We start from the raw sequence: 19,137 nt of genomic DNA on the forward strand, positions 1-19,137 counted from the left end.
AGAAAGAAATCATTGAAAGCGAGACTCCAAACTAATAATTAGAATATTGGAAAGTTTAAAAAAGAATCATTCAAGAGCCAAGAGTCTATCGCACATCGGGGAAACAAAATCGCTCTCAGTAGCGCCACTTGATAAAATTTGTCTCTTTCCACCAACCAGTAACAACTGACAATCTACATATAATTACACGACTTACCGGAATAGTGGAATAATTTTTCTAGTGCTCCGAGTAGAAACAGTGGATAGATGCGTGGAGGGATTAAAAATCTGTGAAACTTAATCGGGACTTTGCCAGGATTACCAGAGAGTCTCCAATTTCGTCTCCTCTTTCACAAATCCTCTAGTTTTAGGCAAAACTGACAAGAAAGACTCTCCGATGCTCAAGGCTCGCTTAAATACATTTTATCCTTTTATTTCACGGTAGCCATGTCGGCACGTGTCTCATTTTGTACGTTGTAAAACCTTAAAGAATTCTACAAGGCTATTTTTTTTGTTACTATTTGTTATTCCAAACGAAAGTCTCGATTTTTTTCATAAGTAAACGGGAAAGTAATTGTAATCGCGCGATTATATAAATTGCAGGATAATCTACACATCGAAAGGTACCTGACCTTTTTCCGAATGAGTACGAGAATCAACGTGGATGTATGAGTTTACATTAGGGAACGAAACCTGTCGCTTTCCTTCTTAATTACAGAGTGGATCCGATGACAGTGCTCCTAAGTCAACGATCGAATTATCAAATACACAATACAACTGTGACAAATCGAAACGATTGAGATTACTATAGTACATATAGAAAAGTCTACGTAACGTCTAGATATGATATACATTATATCGTGGCTTGTTATGCTCCTCGATTCGCGGTTCAGCTGATAAAACTGTGGTTGTGTAATCCTTCAGAAAGAATTAATTACTACTGCGCAAAAACTATTCGATAATGTGCAATAATAACGCAATGATAATAATGTAAATAAGAAGAAAAACAGGTAAATTCGACTAAAGGCAACGATAATTCAAAAAATTAATATATAACTACGGTTCAGCTTCGGTGTTTGCTGGGATGTCAACAAATCCTGTGACTGCAGTAATTTTAATATTACTTGACCTGAGAACATCAAATATCAAATAGAAAAATGAAGTAAATTTAACCTTACTGTTGTCACACTATTGAATTCATGTGATATTTTCCCGTTTTAGACTCCACATTAAACATCTTGTAAAAAAAATGGATATCGGAGGGTTCATTATCACCTCGCAATCGATGTGGGGTTAGAACGGAAAAGAAAGGGGAATTCAAGTTATACCGGATCACAAAATATCACCATGACGCGCGACAATGACACGCGTAATATTCTAATCAGCTACGCGTTAGGTTCACTTTAAAGTATCAACCACGATTGTTCCGATGCCGATAAATGTTGAGGTTCCAATATCATACTTTTATCTTATTCTGAGCAAAGTCATGAGGAGAACAGATTCCAGAATAATTTAGATCTCCCTGAAATCCAAATTCAGATATTTACAATTTGCATTTCTGAAGTCTTTTCTCCCTTGAAATTGCCGACTACAAATGGCGTAGTTTCTTAATTTTTTATACGCGTACCTACGTGCTCGTGAACCGATGTCCCGACACTTTCAAGGTCTTCGTTATCATCGGTTCTGAATCACGAATAGTATCTATGTAGTTGTCTACCACAGCTGAAAGTCTTACTTCCTACGATACACTTTAAAGTACACATGATAATGCGCATCCTGTGAAAACGATTGTTGTTTACCTTACAGTCGATTACAATCCATCGATTTGAAAATCACGTTAAAAAAACGACTCATCAAACACTCAAATATCCGTGCACAAATACCCACAATATTACATGACACGATAATCTACCACCGGAACGCTACGTCTCACCGATTTTCTCGCGATTGCCTTTTATTTTTGTCAACGTTCAACGCAATCTGAGACTGAACAATAAATAAATTTCCCAGTCTCTTAAATTTCACGCCAAATGTAAATCGACTCCCAACTCTCTTAATCTCGCAATGGCTCTTCTAAACTCTATTCATATTTCAACCACATAACTCTCAAACTCTTCCTCTCTCTCTTCAACTTTACCCTCTCGATATCCCCTCCTTTCAACTTATCAACTTATCCAACGCGATTGCTTCTATAATATATATTCAAAAGATCGAGCTATATATTTTATGTATATAATATATATAATTAATATATATTACTTTGTAAAATCGACGTCCCGGCCACTTGCTGAAGAGACCGAGCATACCCATAAATCTCTCTTCTAAAAACATCGATACAAAAATTTTACTCTCACTATCGTTTCCGAAGACAAATCACCTCGGAGATGCTGGAGCGATCCGCCTCGGACGATACGAGTAGGTATAGCAAATGTATAAAATCGTACGATTATCGGAATAAAAAAGTTAGCCTAACTATCGTAAACCTTAGTAGATACAATTACGTCGAGTCTACAATCAAATAGAAAAGACTTATAGAGTTCTGTAAGAAGACTCGCGGATCTCATTCGGAAAAGGATCTACACTCACCAGTCTCTGAAAAATTGTCCCAGATCGAGTCTTTTATTCTTCGTCTGGTCGAGCAAATCCTTTCCCCTCGGCTTTCTATATGCCAGATATATGGAACTTTACTCTCACGGACATTTAGTTGTATCCGGTTTTAATGGATCGGCTTTTACGTTCAAAGGATTGAACATTTTATTCTAATGTTATGCATACGCATTCTAAATATTAATTTCTTTTTCTCTCGAAGATATTTCTTAACCAAACTGTTTTTATTTTGTTTTATAATCAAAGAAGTTCTTCGCTTACGCTCGGGTTTAGGCAGCATACATCAAGTTTGGGTTTCTGCAGTATCCACCCCCCCCCCCCCCCCTGCTATCATGAAGTAGTAGAAAAAAATATCATAAAGTAGGATATCAATTATAATCAACTCGCTAGAATATAAAGTAAACAATGCACAGTGTTACCGAAGTAGGTTCCTCTTACCAGTTACCAGCATCTGGTTCTCTCCAGATGTTCATCAGATACATCTGGTTCTCATCAGATGTTGCCCGAAAAAGGGATTGAAAAATAAAATAAATTTCACGGTAACAACGAGAAACACTCGTCACTATCCTTTCAGAAATTTTATGCAATCAATAGTGTATTTCAGGGTATAAAATACTAAATTTTCAGATTGTTAAAAAAAATGTATTTCCATTTTCTTCAATGCCTTTAACAGGCGTATTACAATTGCATTTTTTAACGTTTTTAAACAAAATTGAAACAGTTTCACTTAAAAATAGCTTCAAGAGAAAGAAGAGAATATTTATAATACGTGTGCAAAAAATTAGAAAAAAATATTCAACCTTTTGGCCTTAAAATCTGGCCCTGCAAAACGGGATTCAAAAACCTATTACACTATTTGCTCGTCCTTTAAAATCATTTCCCTCTGATTTCATCATATCGATTCCACTTTATTCTCTCTTACGTTTCTATAGGTACGTCGATCCAATTATAGGGAATATCGGTACAATTTCGAGGTAGGCGCGATCGAATCGGTTTAACGTTCGCGGTTCCACAAAATCACCGAATTTTATCATTTGCTTGAAACGAGATAATCTTTCACTTGAAAAAGGGGACCTCGCCACATTTTCCCATTAACAGAGTCAAAAGAGAACAATAATTTACCTACTCTTAAGTATCGACCATTTCAATAACAGAGGATATTAAAATCTTAAATATTTTTCAGAAATCTGTTCCTGGGACTGGCGAGGATAAAAGCAAACTATCCCTTTCCTCAATCATAAAGTTGATGCGGTCATGTTAGGAACTGAATTGAAAATAGCAGGGAGTTCACAATTTTCGTATAATAGAATTTGACCTTCGCGTATTAGAAATTTCTTATATTAAACTTTTCATAACTGTCTCGCCGCTGATGCTTTCATCTTGGGCAATCAGGTGAAATCGGAAACGAGACGACAGAAAGAAGAATTAATCGAGAGAAACACTCTGATCGGTGCAACTAAGTCGGTGGTAACGAAAATTAACTAATCGAACAATCTTAATTTTAATTAATGAAAAGAGGCCGCCGCCTCTTCTCGTAACTCGAATTTTGTACATTGACACAACTAAGTAACCTACAATTACGTTTAGCTAGAAATAATTACTTTTTGGCTAGAATGACTCTTAGCTACGTCGAGGAAAGTATTTCTCCCAGCGAGTCACTTGGACTATCCTCTTGTTCGAGTCACTTTTGGCACTCTGAGAAACATTCGAAATGTGGCTAACCAAAATTTTTTATTTTTTTTTTTTTCACGTTTTTCCGATTTTTTAAGCAGTTTCTTGAGTAACGTTTCATGAATTTCCATTAACGTCCAAAGATTGAAAAATTATGAAAGAACTGGTTACTCGAGGACTACGCTGTATCTATTAAGTATAGAGCGTATGCATATAATAAAATAACATAAAATCTTGGGAGTGCACAGTGGGACAAAAAAATATATTTACGACAAATCACTTTGTTTGTTATTTCTCCACAAAAAAAAATCAGTTTTGTCCCACTGTCGAGCGGTCTTTTTACAGGATGGCCGCTATTTTCGGAAAGCAACGACCAGCATCGCCAAAAATTTTCCTTAAAATTTGGTTGCCTTGGCTCTAATCTACATTAGCCTTGGCTTCGCCAAAACGCGCCGCTTGAAAAAACGCTTCGAGATAATATTCAGGAGTAACGGAAAATAAAAATAATCATGTTAAAATTAAAAAATATATTAAAAAGAATGATTACAGAAAGCAAATCCAATGTGGTTGCGTGACTAAAAATTATATACAAAACTCACCGAGGATTGATTCATGTCACGCTCTGGGACTGACATTTCTCACTTGATAATAAAATAAAAATTTCGAAACGTTGAATTAACGTTTCATGATAATACCGTGAACGGGGGCTGAGCGGAGCATATGTAGATAACTCTCGTTTGCCATTATATTCATTGCATTTTTATATATCTTATTGTTTATACTCTTTATGGTATACTTTGTACTGTATACTTATTAGTTACTAATTTGTGTTTTTGTAAAGTGATATATAAAACCGGGTTCGTTTTCTCAATGGCGCGGGCTGGACGCTGTCTTTAGGCGAATGTTTCGCACGTGTCTGCAGATCCTTAAACAAAATAACATGGCCGCGTAAACGTACAAACTAATAAAATGTAAAAAAACAACGTCATCGATTATCTAAGTAACAAACAATAGGATTCTTCCCCTTGTACGAAGTGATTTATACAATGCTGAAGAGACATTGATCGGTTGATCTGGCTTGTACATAAATTTCATATGTAACTTGAACAACTGGATAAGACGGGGGGAGTTGCTACGTTTCCGCAAACCACGTGCAAAGATGTCGTGCAAATAATTTTTATACTGCGAGATGCACAGGAGACGGCGAAGTTTCTCAGTGGACGCCAAATCTCGCTTTACCGGGAATCAATATTCCACATGAGTTACAAGCTACGCTGAATTATTTTGGTTTTCACCAATTTCGAATTAATTTCTTCAAATCAAGGTCCAGTCATAAAAAACTTGAACAAACTAAAATGCCATTTGGGATGAGGAATCTCATCGAATTCCTCTTTTTTCTTTTCTTTTTCTTTTAAAAAGTCCGTTTAGAAAGAACTTCTCAAATCAATTAACTAAATATGTGCATGGTGCAGTCAGAAAAACAAATCATCTGCTGGCTTTAGAAAACTAAAAATTGTCTACAAGTTTGAATCTTATCAATTAAGGTTAGCCATAAGAGGTCGAGTGTTTCGTGTCCCCTCGGCGTCCGCGGTGAAACATATCCGTCAATCTCTCGAATCTACCCTAATCAACGTAATTATCACCAAAGACGTCGTGCAAGAATACCTCGCACGGCGCTCACCTCTCTCTGCTTAAGTAGGCCATCTTCCCCTGATTTTTTTTTTCAATTTCGCGTAAACAAAAGAGCTCTATTTTATAATGCCAATTTGAAGGGAAAAAAAAGAGTCTAAAGTAAGGTCGCCCGGAGTAGAGTGAGCAGTGGATTCAAGGAAAGGTGGTCCCCTGCAGTGTTTAGGCGGTTTACTAGATTCCCTAGTGGTTACGGCCACTGACTGTAGAGCTGAAATTGCTCGCGGGTGAAACAGGACGAGAGGGGCTTCACGAAGTGGGCGTCCACAGCCCTGCAGTGTGGACAAGCGAATACGCGACTATAATCTGAGTAGAAGTTGAGTCGCTGATGAGGGTAGATCAGGGGCTTCTGGCAGCTGTTGCACTGAAACATAAAGAGGTTCCCTTGTCTAGAACAGGTTCTACGCCAGCTTCTCTTAAATGGGTCATTATTTGGGGATCATCCAGAAATTAAGTCAGGTGTTTTTCTGAAATTTTCACTTTTTTGTTTGTTTGAAATTCAACTGTTTAATTAAAACTTGCTTATTTCGTTTGAAGATCATTGGAAGATCATTGTAGATGAATTTTAGTTGAAAACTCTTTGAGCTGAATTGGGTCACCGTACTTTAATAATTTAAAAGTAGATGGAACTTTTTCAAAGAGAAAAGTGCATGTAAGAAACGTTGCAGGTAATTTGTGAAAAACGGTAATGTTTTTTAAAGCCGGTTTTTAATTTGTTGGTAATTTATCGATTAAATATTTACCTTTAATCGATCGGTGCAACATGGCATGGCGGCGAAAATATCATAACTATACATGGTCCCCAGGACCAGACTGGAGCCATCCCATGGTTGGGTGCATGAACGACAACGAACGGGTGCGTTGCCACTGCCTTCAAGGCAACTCATGCACACAGCCGACAAGAATTGTGTACGACCCTCGACTTTTACCTGTAAAAGAGAGGAAAATAACTTATTCATTAAAACATTAACTCCAGGGATCATATCGGTTCAGTAGTTCAATGTTACGTAAAACAGTAGATTAAAAGGGTATTTTATTTATTATTAAATACTTTATATATTATATAAGTGTCTCGTGAATATTCAATGCAAGCGCCCTCTAACAAGAGCATCATGTTACGCTTGAATTTTTTTAAATGTACGTTTATCAGTATTTCTTCTTCAATATTAGTATAAATAGATAAAGTAGGATATAAATGAGCATAAACTCGCTGGAATATAAAGTAAACAAGTCACAATTTTAACGAAATAGGATCCTCTTACTAGTTACCGGCATCTGGTTCTCGCCAGATGTTCACAACATGCATCTGGTTCTCACCAGATGTTTGCCCCAAAATGGATTAAAAGGACATTTAATTTATTTTTGAATGCTTTCCATAATATATGGATGTCTCGTAAATGTTTAATAAAAGTTCACTCTAACAAAAGCGCCATAGATTTTGATTGCTCATTCAACATAATCAAAAATAAATGAAGTAGGATATCAATTATTATAAAATTTCTGGAATATAAAGTGAACGAGGCACAATTTCAGCGAAGTAGGATCCTCTTACCAAGTAACAGCATCTGGTTCTTGCCAGATGTTTATCAGGTGCATCTGGTTCTCACCAGATGTTTACCAGAAAATCAGATTAAAAGGGCATTTCATTAATTATTGAATACTTTTTGTATTTCATTCATTATTGAATAATTTTCATATTATATGAATGTCTCGTGAATACTTAATGAAAGTGAACTTTAACAAAAGCGCAATATTATGTTCAAATTTTTGTAAATGTACTTTTATCAGTAGATAGATTTTGATTGATTATTCAACATTAATATGAGTTGGTAAAGTAGGACATCAACTATTATAAACTCGGTGGAATGTAAGTAGACAAGGCAAAATGTTATCGATGTAGGTTCCTTTTACCAGTTACCAGCTTCTGGTTTTTGCCAGATTTACACCAGATGCATCTGGTTCTCACTAAAAAAAAGTTATTAAGAGAGAATTTCATTTACTATTAAATACTTCTTATATGAGTATCCAATGAATATTGAATCAACTATTACATCTTTTATTAATCATTCTTATTTATTGGTTGAAAGTTGAACTTCTTTATTAAAAAGTCTTTTTTTATTGAAGAATGATCGTTTTAGTTGAAAATTCAACTCTTCGACTAATAATTTAACAATTTAGTTAAAAATTCGTCTTCTCTGAATGAATTTGAATAATTTTGTTGAAAATGGATCTTTTTTTACGGAGTTCATTTCTATTTTCATCAACAATTGAAGTCCATTTATAAATTAATTTTTATTGATTAACTTCATTAATTTTATTTCCTTTTTAAGAAATTTTGGCATTTAAAGCCTTTTACCTCTAAACAAATGTTTATGATTTGACAATACAGAATTGATTGATCTTTGTGGTACAGTTTTATCATTAAACATTCAGTAATTTCCTCGTTGTCGAAGATGCCCTTCAATTGAACAAAATTGGCAAATAAATAGTTTAGGAATTACTTGAAATTGATATCATCAAAAAGGATCTTTTTCCAAACTTTTTGTTTTCTAACATCTGGAATTTCTGTTGTTGGTTCTTAAAAACGTTAATTGAGACCTTGTAAAAAAGGACGAAATTGTTTCACAATTCTCGAATTTAGCTGTTTACAAAAAGTTTTCGGTCCAAAAAGTTGCAATCTCAAGTGGTAGTTAGTTGACTTTGACCTATAGAGTATAGAGTCTATACTACTGTCTATACTCTAGACAGCATCAGTGCTTTTAGCAAAATTTATTTATGGACCAGAAGCTTAGCCATGTCTGGTTCTTGCAAGAAGAATGAGAGGGAGAAATATAAAGAGACCGTAAAATTGAAGAGTCATCCTCTCCAATGCTTTAATGGCCGAGTGTTTGTTTTCCAAACTGAAGAGCATCAGCTTTAGAAGCAAGAGAGAGAGAGTGAATCTTTCTTGAAACAAGAGAATGGTAAGCCATCCTTTATGTTCTTGTCTCTGCTTCAAGGGGACGTAAATTCCCTTATGGAAAGCGCTGATATGACCGTAGCGAAAAGGACAATGAAAATTTAGACTGGCATATTTTATCTTACCTCAGCGCAGGCGTGAGAGTGCTGCCTCGGAGACAAGAAGAAGGTACCATCTACGAGAGGATACCTATCAAAGACTAGCATCGCTACTCGGCAAAGGACGCAGGATACCCTTGACCACTGCAAGGCTGCCAAGGTCGAGAGGATAAAGCATCTGGTGTCATCGTTGCCATGATTCCCCTCATCTTCCATCTGAAACAATAAATAATATAACATGAATATGAATAAATAAAGTAGAATTATCAATTATTATGATCTTGCTAGAATACAAAGTAGACAAGACAGAAAGTCAGCATTAGTTACCATTTGCCAAAATCTGGTTCTTACCAGATGTTAACCGAATACATCTGGTTCTGACCATCTTCTATTAAATGGTAAGAGAAACCTAGATACATATTTTGCACATGACAGAGATATTTAATTTATAGAGTCTTCCTTATTTGAAAAGTTTTTCACCAATCCACCCTGCCATGAAGATACATCTTTTTTGTTGAAAATATAACTTACTCGTTGAAAATTTGCTTTTTTTGGAACACATAGTAAAGGAGACACAAAGTTAACTTGGTGGATTCCTCTTACCATTTCTCAACATCTGGTTCTCACCAGATGTTCACCGGATACTAGAAAATGGTAAGAGGATTCCAGAGAGATATCTTGTATAATCCAGTGATATTCAATGGAAAGAGTCTTCCCCCATGGGAAAAACTTTATAAATCCACTCTGGGCTTGAAGATAATTTTAAATGACTTTGAAACGGTCTTGTTTGAGAGGAAAGCTCTAGATACGAGCCATCGTCACTATTCTGAGTACTGTTTTTCACTGCGAGAGAAACATCCCTTCCTCGTGAGATCCATTATTTGCCGGATGGATGTTGGCTGAGTTATCGCACTTTACTTTATGATCTGGGCTGGTGGAAGGGAGGGTGGGAGGTCAGGATGAGAGACTTAGATGGCGCTAAGCGCAAAGCAAGAGCTCGTAATCAGGAAGCTACATAATCTGAATATTTCGTCGCCATCTCGCGGCTCGTAAGCTGAGGCAATAATGACACGATGTCAACAAAGGTTGCCCCCGTATCCGCCTCGGTCGTTAAATCGTCAAAGGGCGGATCCGGAGGGGTGGGTGTGGGAGGACGCCATCACATCGTCGTCGAGGGATAGACCAAGGCAGAGGTGGACGTTTATAACCATCGTAAATATCCCCCGGCCATAAGACGGGGGCCCTGTGTTATACGCGGCTTTAAAACTTGAGCCGCCTGTGGAGAAACGATGTGAAAAACGAGAGAAAACTGTCTTTCTACCTAGAGTTCTTCACGTGCTTCCAAATTTAATTTCTCGCTGTGAAAGTTTTTATTGGAGTTTACACTTTTTTATTTTAATTTAAAATCTCTTTCTAGGGCAGTATTAGAAAGTGCTTCTTTTTTAACGGCACGGCTGAAAGAAGTCTAAATGATATTTGAATTGAATACTTTTGTTTCCAGGCGAAAACTTAAATTCTGAAGTGAATGCAAACAGACTTGTTTAAAATGTATAACATAAATATTTACATAAATTTTAGGAAGCGAGAAACTTCATAAAAATACAAAATTTATCAAAAGGAGCATTGCATAAAACTATTCGATACTAAAGATAGTACACGTCTGACCAAACATAGGCTCTCTCTACTTAACCCTCCAGATACGAAAACCATTATTCTGGAGGCTATACACAGTTTCTGAAATAATAATCTTTTATTTCTTTGTAATCTTTACGAGAATTTTGAGGACATAAATGTAGAATTCCATCTCGGGAAGGATATTTCGTTCACATTTTGTTGCCACATAAACTCGGATACTTAAGGAGAGCAATATTTTTCAAGGAAAAACAGAAAGATCGTCGAGAAATGAAATCGTTTGCAGCAGGACCAACAGGAAAAAGAAGTAAGACGTTTAATCGTGATTCAAATGGATACCGTAGTGAAATAGCAGAAGGCAAATAGAAAAAAATATGTTACTTTGGTGGTCAAATTTTCGGACACGTGTTTGCGAAATAACCTTACCCTCATCCCCTAGACTGTTCTAGATGGATATACGTTGCAGAAAAACGAAAGGTGGTGGAAGTTAAACCTCTTGCTTTCGTTATACGCGACGAAGGGTCGGTCGATCGTCGAAAAAGACGAGGGGTTCCGAAAAACCACCCAGGGGATTTCTTAGCGTTCCTAAAGGACGTTCTTATTTAGCACTTTAACGCCACGCGCGCTCGGCCATAGGTCGCGGAACGATAAAGCTCTACATGCCCGAATAGCACGTAAAACTGGTAATTGCACTCGCTTTGGCCCACGGGACGATGAAAAAAAAAAAGGATCGTGTAATTGGTTCGAGGGGGAAAAAAGCGAAACTCGTAACCGCGAACGGTTGCCAAAACGAAAAACGATGAATCGAGATTAATTCGCTAGGAAAATCCGACTGCTTTCTTCTGTTTTCTCAGCACGTTCAATTTTATCGATTATAGCCCTCATTCCGACCTATTTTTTCGTTTTTCTTTTGAAAGGTGTAAGAGAAACTTTCATTCGTTTGTTCAACCAGTAGCCTTCGACACCAGCTGCCAAATCCAATTTTGTTAAACGATCAAGACTTTACGAGCTCTGGAAACTACGCGCCGTTTCTTTAATCACCGGATCAGATGCGAGTTTTTCGTTCTGATGTTTATTTTTGGATCACTGGTACATAAATAGAGACTGTGCTTTGAACTAGATAGGTTTTAATTCGGAACTTTTATTGGCGTGAACGATTTAAGCCAGAAGCGGATATTCTGCAGGTCCTGAAAAATGATTCGATTTGAGGGGAAAGAACAATGTATTCTTTCAAGATTTGATCTGTGAAAGAAGCCAATTTTTCCAATCGGCTTAAGAGATTTTACAAGAGGATCTGCATTCGAAGAAAGCAAAAGTTCAAGTTCAATTCGATTTGAATGGACGAGATTATCGATGAAAAAGAAGAAAAATACAGATTCAAGCCTTTCAGGGAGAATGCGCTTAACTTCGGAAGACAGAGATTTTTTAATAATCCAGAAGTAGTCTTTGGTATCTTGCAATTTTTATTCCGGGTTTGATTAAAATTTTATGAAATCTTGTGAAACCAACCCTGTATTAAGAGTTTGATCTCTGCGTAAATCATAGACAGAAGAAACTGTTTGCAAACTTTTCAGTTAGAGAGGATCGAGATGCAGAGCTTTTAGAATAACTTGTGGTTAGGGCTTCCTCGAGTCGTATCTTAACCACTTTAGTACTTCACGAAACTAACTTTATCATCTTAAAGAATTATGTTCTTGGATTTTAATTTTTTCCTTTCCAAAGAAAAGTAGGAGTCTAGAAAAAATCTTGCGTTGGGTGAAAAAAAGGATTTACAGTAGATCCTCGTTTATCCGAGCCCGCTTTATCCGAGTTCGCGATTATCCGAGGTTGAAACAAAAATAGTTGGCCGTCTTATCCGAGCTATAGCGCAAGAGTAGTCCGTATTATCCGAGCCTTATGCAAACCAACAAGAGCAGATGTTCCTAAATCTCTTCTCTGATTGGCTAATAATATAAGTACTCTCTACTTTAAGAATTAAAGTAATTAAATAAAAAATTTTATCCCAGTTTCCTTATTATCCAAACAGGACCCGGTCCACAATAGCTCGGATAAGCGAGGTTCTACTGTAGTTGCTGCGGAAGAAAAAACTTGACCGGCCCAAAAAACTAGCTAGTTGTCACAAAAACAAAAAATATATTCCCTTCAAGAGGTCAAAAATCTATCTATTGAATTTAGATATATACAGTTAAATTTCTTTCCCGATATATGAAAATTTGCTTAATTTCTAATCAAGAAAAGAAGGAAAAGGGGAAGAAAGATACTTACTTAAAGCTTAGAACGTCACACAGGAATCTTGCTTTCAGCCGTAAATAAAAGAAAAAGCGTAGAAGGGAGCTCGTTACAGTTTCCGCGAGGCGACGAACGCGCTCTGAGACGATCGTAACTTGTCTAAAAGTGGGGGGGGGGCAAGAAAGGGGGGGGGCAAGAGAAGGATTTATGGGACAATATGGGGTAAATTCGCGTGCCCCTTTGGCCGGAAAACGTCGAATAGAGGAGAGAGCTTTTACGATATAACTTTGGCAAACTTTTCTTTTTAGTGTGACGGTCGAGTTCATGGCACATATATCTATATAGAATATAAATTGTGCGTAGGGTCATACATATGTATGCGTGACATCTGCAACGGTACTCTGTTGACCCACTGCTGATCCTCTTTCCGAGGGAGCCGACCAGACAAAGAGGAGTTCCTTCTCTTTTTGTGCGTCTGGATCTTTCCCCTCTTCATTTACTCTTACAGAATATAGGCGATCGAGAGAGATGAGCCACCCAAGTACAAAGACAAATAGGGAACTAGCATAATAAATAATAATTTGCTTCCAATTTTTTAGTAATAAAATCAGTTTGAGCACAAAAGCCGAAAAAGAAACTGTGTGTAAGAAATATCGGAAGTAGTAAGGTAATAAGAAAATGTGCTGATCTCTAGAGGAGTCTAGCAACAAAGTTTGTTAAAATAACAAATTGTGCTTAAACTGTATAATTCGATGACAATTCCTGCTAGATTGTGAAAGCAGTCGTTTAGAGAACAAAGGATAGTGAATTCAGAGAAAAGGAGATGCTCTTATAAAGTATAGTATCAAAAGCACATTAGCTAGAAAGGGGAGAGAAGAAAAAAAGGCGCCTAACTGTCGACAAGGAAAGGAATGAATAGAGCTTCCTATGGTGAGCTCTCGTAACATTGTCGACAACGTGGTGCAATAAATTCCTTTTTCCCCGAGCCTACTTTCAGGAGAAGCCCAGACCTTCAGAATTCACAGGGGTTTAGGCATTTTTACCCTTCCTGCTACTCACATTCAACCTTTAGCACTCGAAAGACAACCCTACCTTCTAAACTCTTCGCTGACGCGTGCTTGATTTATACTTCTTTTGTATAAGCCGTCCACCCCATCCAAAATTTCTTGATAATTACATTTTTCGGACATCTATTTCTTCTAACTTCATTTTCTAATCAACAATTGTATGAGCATTTTTATTTCCCCTTTAAATCTTCGCTTTCTAGAATTGGTAGAGAAACGTCCGTGAGTATGAGGACACCTACTTTAAGGTGTTCTCATAGTATGGGAACACCTTAAAGTAGGTGTGCTCATGCTCATGGATAATTTTATTTCAAAATCTTCAGAAATCCAGAACTTCTGAATATCTTTTAAAATTTATTTATTTTTTCCTACAATGTTTAGGAAATCCTGCAAATTTTTTAAAATTTGCTTAAAATTTTGATGTATAAAATAACAAATAAACAGTCATTATTTGTAGAAGAAACTTGAGCAATTTTAAGAGATATTTAGAAGTGTTGAAAAGATTCAAAATTAATTGAAAACTTAAACTGATTGCTTGATTGAAAAAAATGTTGATTTTTGCAGATTTTTAACAATGAATTAGAAGCTTTTCAAGGATTGTGTAGGTGTGCTCATGCTCCTGGACGGTACTGTACTAATGGTCCAAATGATGAGGGAAACAATCATAAAAGCGTGAGAAAACAGTGGAATAGCTTTTTGAGAATAGAGGAAAACCACGAGAAAGAAATGGATCCCATTTTATCCATCTGGTATTTATTTCTTCTGGAATTTAATACGAAATCCATTCTTCGACTTAGTAGATGATTTGATCGTTTGACGCTCTATCAAACATGCATCAGCTCAATTTTTTACTCGAATTGAAGAAAACACAAATCAAAAGAAACATAGCTACACTTTGACCCTTCTTATTTTCCTTTTAACCGAGAAAAATAAAAATTTCATTTAAAGAATTTTTAAAATTATTTTTCTATTAATTTTTCGAATACCAAATGGTAATTCCAGAGAAATCTGAGATTAATTCCATTACGGGATTGATTGCTTCTCAGCTATGAAAATCCCCCTAAATTTCATTTTCGTTTTATTCGCCCGACCTTCAATTTTTTTATTTGCTCGGACCACTGAGCTGAGAACAAACCATCGAAACGATATCAAAATGAAACAAATGATCGAAGTATCTTTTTGGTTAAGAATAATTGCATTTTATTGAAAAGTTCTCTTGTTTAGTAGTAAATTAATCTTTTTGTTTGAAAATTTTTCTTTTTGATTATAATCCATTTCTTTTAGTTGAAAATTCAACTTTTTGGTTTAAAATTCTTGAATTTTATTAAAAATTCGTCTTGGTTGGTAGTGGATAAATCTTTTTGTTTAAAAATTCTTCTTTTTTATTGTAATCTATTACTTTTAGTCGAAAATTCAACTTTTTGGTTGAGAATTCTTGAAATTTGTTAAAAAATAGTTTTTTTTAAGTAGAAAAATAATATTTTTGTTTAAACATTCATCTTTTTGGACACAAATTTAACAACTAAATTTTAGAGTTGAACTAATTTCTTAAAAATGAACAAAAATTTGTGTTGCTTTCTTAAAAATTCAACTTTTTAGTTGAAAATTATTCAATTTGATTAAAAATTAGTCTTTTTTGCTAGCAAATTAATTACTTTGTTTAAAAATAAAACTTTTGAGTTGCTAATTTTAAAATTTTATTGAAAATTTATCTTTTTTGGTAGTAAATTAAACTTTTTGTTTAAGAATGTACCTTTTCGATTATATCCCATCTTTTTTAGTTGGAAATTCAACTTTTGGGTTAGCATTCTTCAATTTTACTGAGAATTCGTAGTTTTAGTAGTAAATTAAACTGTTTGTTTAAAAATTCATCTATCTTAGTTGAAAATTCAACTTTATGTTTGAAAATTCTTAAATTTTGTTAACAAATTTTGTTTCTTTTTTTTTTAGAAAATTAATTTTTGTTTTAACTTTTTGCTTAAAGATTCATCTTTTTTAGTTAAAAAATCAACTTTTTGATTAAGAATTCTTGGATTTTCTTAAAAATGCATTTTTTGGTTGATGATTCAAAATTTTAGTTACGAATGTTTTGTATAGAAAATTGGCACCTTGTCATTAAAGTTTAACAATTTAGTAAAAATCTTGTCAAAACTTACAAAAAATAAGTGTTTAATTATTATTTAATCACCAAAATTTAACAATTTTACTTACAAATGAAACATTTTTTAAAAAGAAAAATCATAACGTTCAAGTTTTAAAGCTCTGGAAATTTTAAAGATTCAAGGCTTTTTATATCAAACAATTTAGTTTCAAACTGTGTACTTTTAAATATTTGGTTTCAAATCATTCGTCTTAAGCGAACAGTCAAAGATTGCAAAAATATTACAAAATTACTCATTTTCCTACTTAAAAAATTTGAAATTGAATAAATTAAACATTCCACATTTTAGAGTGAAACATTATTTTAAATGTAATAAAAGCCTTTAATTACCAATACATTATTATCAAGTTATTTTTAAGTTAAAAATATTTTATGAAGTTCCAATCGAACATTTGCATTTGTTAATAACTAAGATTTTCGATTAGAAACAGTTTAATTTTTTACCGCTAAAATCTGAAAAAAAAATTATTTCACGGTTTTCGAATCATTTTGTCCAATCAATTATTGTTCTCTTTTGATACTAAAAGTATAGATTTATTTGAAAAATAATTTATTTATATTTACATTTGACAAAATATAAAATTTTTTTATCAAAAATTTTAAGCTTTAAACGCTTTTAATTTTTTATTGTTTACGACTACAAGACCGCATTTTTAAATTCTTTAAACTAAAAAGAAAAATCTAAAATAAAAAATTTTTAAGATAGAAGATTTTTGAATTACTCGTTGTGAACTTTTGAAATATAACTTGGTACGTATATTTCTTCTAAATTCTTGTAAAATTCGCAGTCAAAAAATAAATTCATTGTCAGTTCCCGGTTTTTCGCGGTCTCAAAAAATTTCCGGTCATTTCCCGTTTTTCCGGTCCAGTCGAATCTGGATTTGGTTCTTCTGGATTTAGTGCTTCCGAGAATTGATGCCGCGCGGCGGGGATTCGTGGGAGGCGTGGCGGAGGATGCGCGGTGCTGCTCACTCAGGCCTCACAAGACACAGAAACAAAGGAGAGAAAAGACAGGAGCGACAAAATAGTTCCGAGAATCTGGATTTAATGTCAAGGTCAGCCACAAATTTAACACTAAATCCAGGTTTGACTGTATTTCATTCCAGTAAAGATAACACCTTTTCCATGTGTTCTTTTATGAATTTCTGTTGGAATTTTTTTTTACCAGTGGTAACATGTTCCCTGTCCACATATGTGAAGCGCCACACCCTTTGTTCTCTTTTAATTCCGCTTATAATCCGCGAAGGGTGCTCCCGAATATAGCGAAACAGTACCGTTATCCCCGACGCAAATCGCAATGGGGAGGGGGGGGGGGATGGGAGTTTCGACAAAGCATACATCGCACGTTGCTCATTCTCCCTTATCGATTCGGATAGTCCCTCACGTAGTTCCATTTATGCGCACATACATTTGCTTGCGAAATATCCATTGCGCAATTACGACGCGAATCTCCTGAGTCCAAGTAGGGCTGCGAGTGGGCCCCTTTATTCTCAACTTTTTATTTCATTTCAAACAGTCCTTTATACAAAGAAAAGAAGCTCTTAGTTTAGAATTTTTTCCCATAAATCTAAAGTTTTTTGCAAACGTTTTTTGTTGCATCCAATGCCTCAATTGTTCCCAAAAGGGATAAAAATTTTCTTGAAATTTTGTCCTTCATCTCTAGTGATAAGGGAACGAAAAAGATGTAAAGTCAAATCTCATTAAAGTTTATATCAGCTTCAATAAAAACTTCACGTAATCAGGCTAGCCGCTTTAATCGCAGAAATTAATTCTCGGTCAGTTACCGGGGTTTTTGCGGTTAGCAAAGTAGAACTGTTGAATTTAGAACTTTTAAAATTAAAGTTTAAAAGTTTTTTCATTCCAAATTTTTGTATTCAAATGCTCAATAATTTACACGTATAAAATACTAACACTTTCCAATTGAACAATTTTCAATTAAAAACTTAAAAAATTAAATTTAAATTGCAAGCTGCCAAATTTATCATTTTTGACTTTCATAAACTTTGCAAAATTTTGAAAATTATATTATTTTAAGGAATTTGTAACTGAATATTGCTTAAATTAGAATTTAAATTATTTTCATTTTAAATAGTTTACATATCCTTCAGAAGCTTCAAAATTGTATTTCAAAATTTTGACAAATCTAGAAGATGTTTTAAATTTTTTCAAATTTCAAATTAGTTTTTAATTCAATTCCCGGTCATTTCCCGTTTTCCCGGCCAATTCGACACCCTGGTATATCCCCGAGACATTATTTATCGGAAGTTGGATAAGAACGCTGAAAAAATTAAAAACTAGAATCATCCCGACGACGGATAATTTGTATCCGCCTCGCGATAAAAATTATTTAATATAATCATTATAAACATAAAAAATTAGATAGTATCTAATGATATCCCCGAGATATTTATAGGAAGTTGGATAAAATCGCTGAAAACAATTGAAAACTACAATTATCCGCCGCCGGATAATTGTAGTTCACAATTATTTTCAGCCTTTTTATTCCAATGCAGATCAATAATATCTCGGGGATTTACTATATCTTAAAAGTCCAAGTAATTTCGCTAAATTATTTCAGACCTCTTATGGGCGCACTTTTACCTTTTAAGTTAGTAAGTCTATTAAGGGGATTTACAAACATCTGTAAAAAAAGAGGGATATTTTCGTTTCAGCGAGTCGCTCATCCATCGGGAAGAAAATTTTCTTCAGACGCAATTATCACTAATCGGCTTTTTCATGAGAATATTGAAAGTAAGCCGCTTATAGAACGGTGGAAAAACGTAATAAGTGGTTCAACGTTTCCAAACAAATTTTACTACCCCAGACGAAAGTTAACAAAATTACAATTAAATTTTTCTATTTATTTTTTGGTAAAAAAATATGGTTCAGACTTAAATGTATGCAAAGTAAAAATACTGACCGATTTAAACAAAAAAAATTGAAAAAAATCTGATGAGATTTCGAAGAGAGTTTTCAAACCTGATTTTTAAAATAGACGTTTAATTTTTTATAAATAAACTAACGAAGAAAATGCCCATTTTTTTTATT

General features: G+C 34.7%; 1 protein-coding gene across 1 annotated transcript in view; it reads right to left on the reverse strand.

The window, feature by feature from the left end:
• Positions 1 to 4,769: 4,769 nt before the first annotated feature.
• The window catches only part of LOC117171300 (headcase protein), a 355,010-nt gene continuing 340,642 nt past the window's right edge, over positions 4,770 to 19,137 (reverse strand). The window contains exons 3-5 of the mRNA XM_033358465.1: positions 9,031 to 9,219; positions 6,690 to 6,875; positions 4,770 to 6,310 (exon numbers count right to left, since the gene is read on the reverse strand). Of these exons, the coding sequence (XP_033214356.1) occupies positions 6,137 to 6,310; positions 6,690 to 6,875; positions 9,031 to 9,219 (549 nt within the window). The 3' untranslated portion in view covers positions 4,770 to 6,136. The remainder of the gene's footprint in view (positions 6,311 to 6,689; positions 6,876 to 9,030; positions 9,220 to 19,137) is intronic.

The sequence above is a fragment of the Belonocnema kinseyi genome, chromosome 4, assembly GCF_010883055.1.
Source record: "Belonocnema kinseyi isolate 2016_QV_RU_SX_M_011 chromosome 4, B_treatae_v1, whole genome shotgun sequence".
Taxonomy (NCBI): Eukaryota; Metazoa; Arthropoda; class Insecta; order Hymenoptera; family Cynipidae; genus Belonocnema; species Belonocnema kinseyi.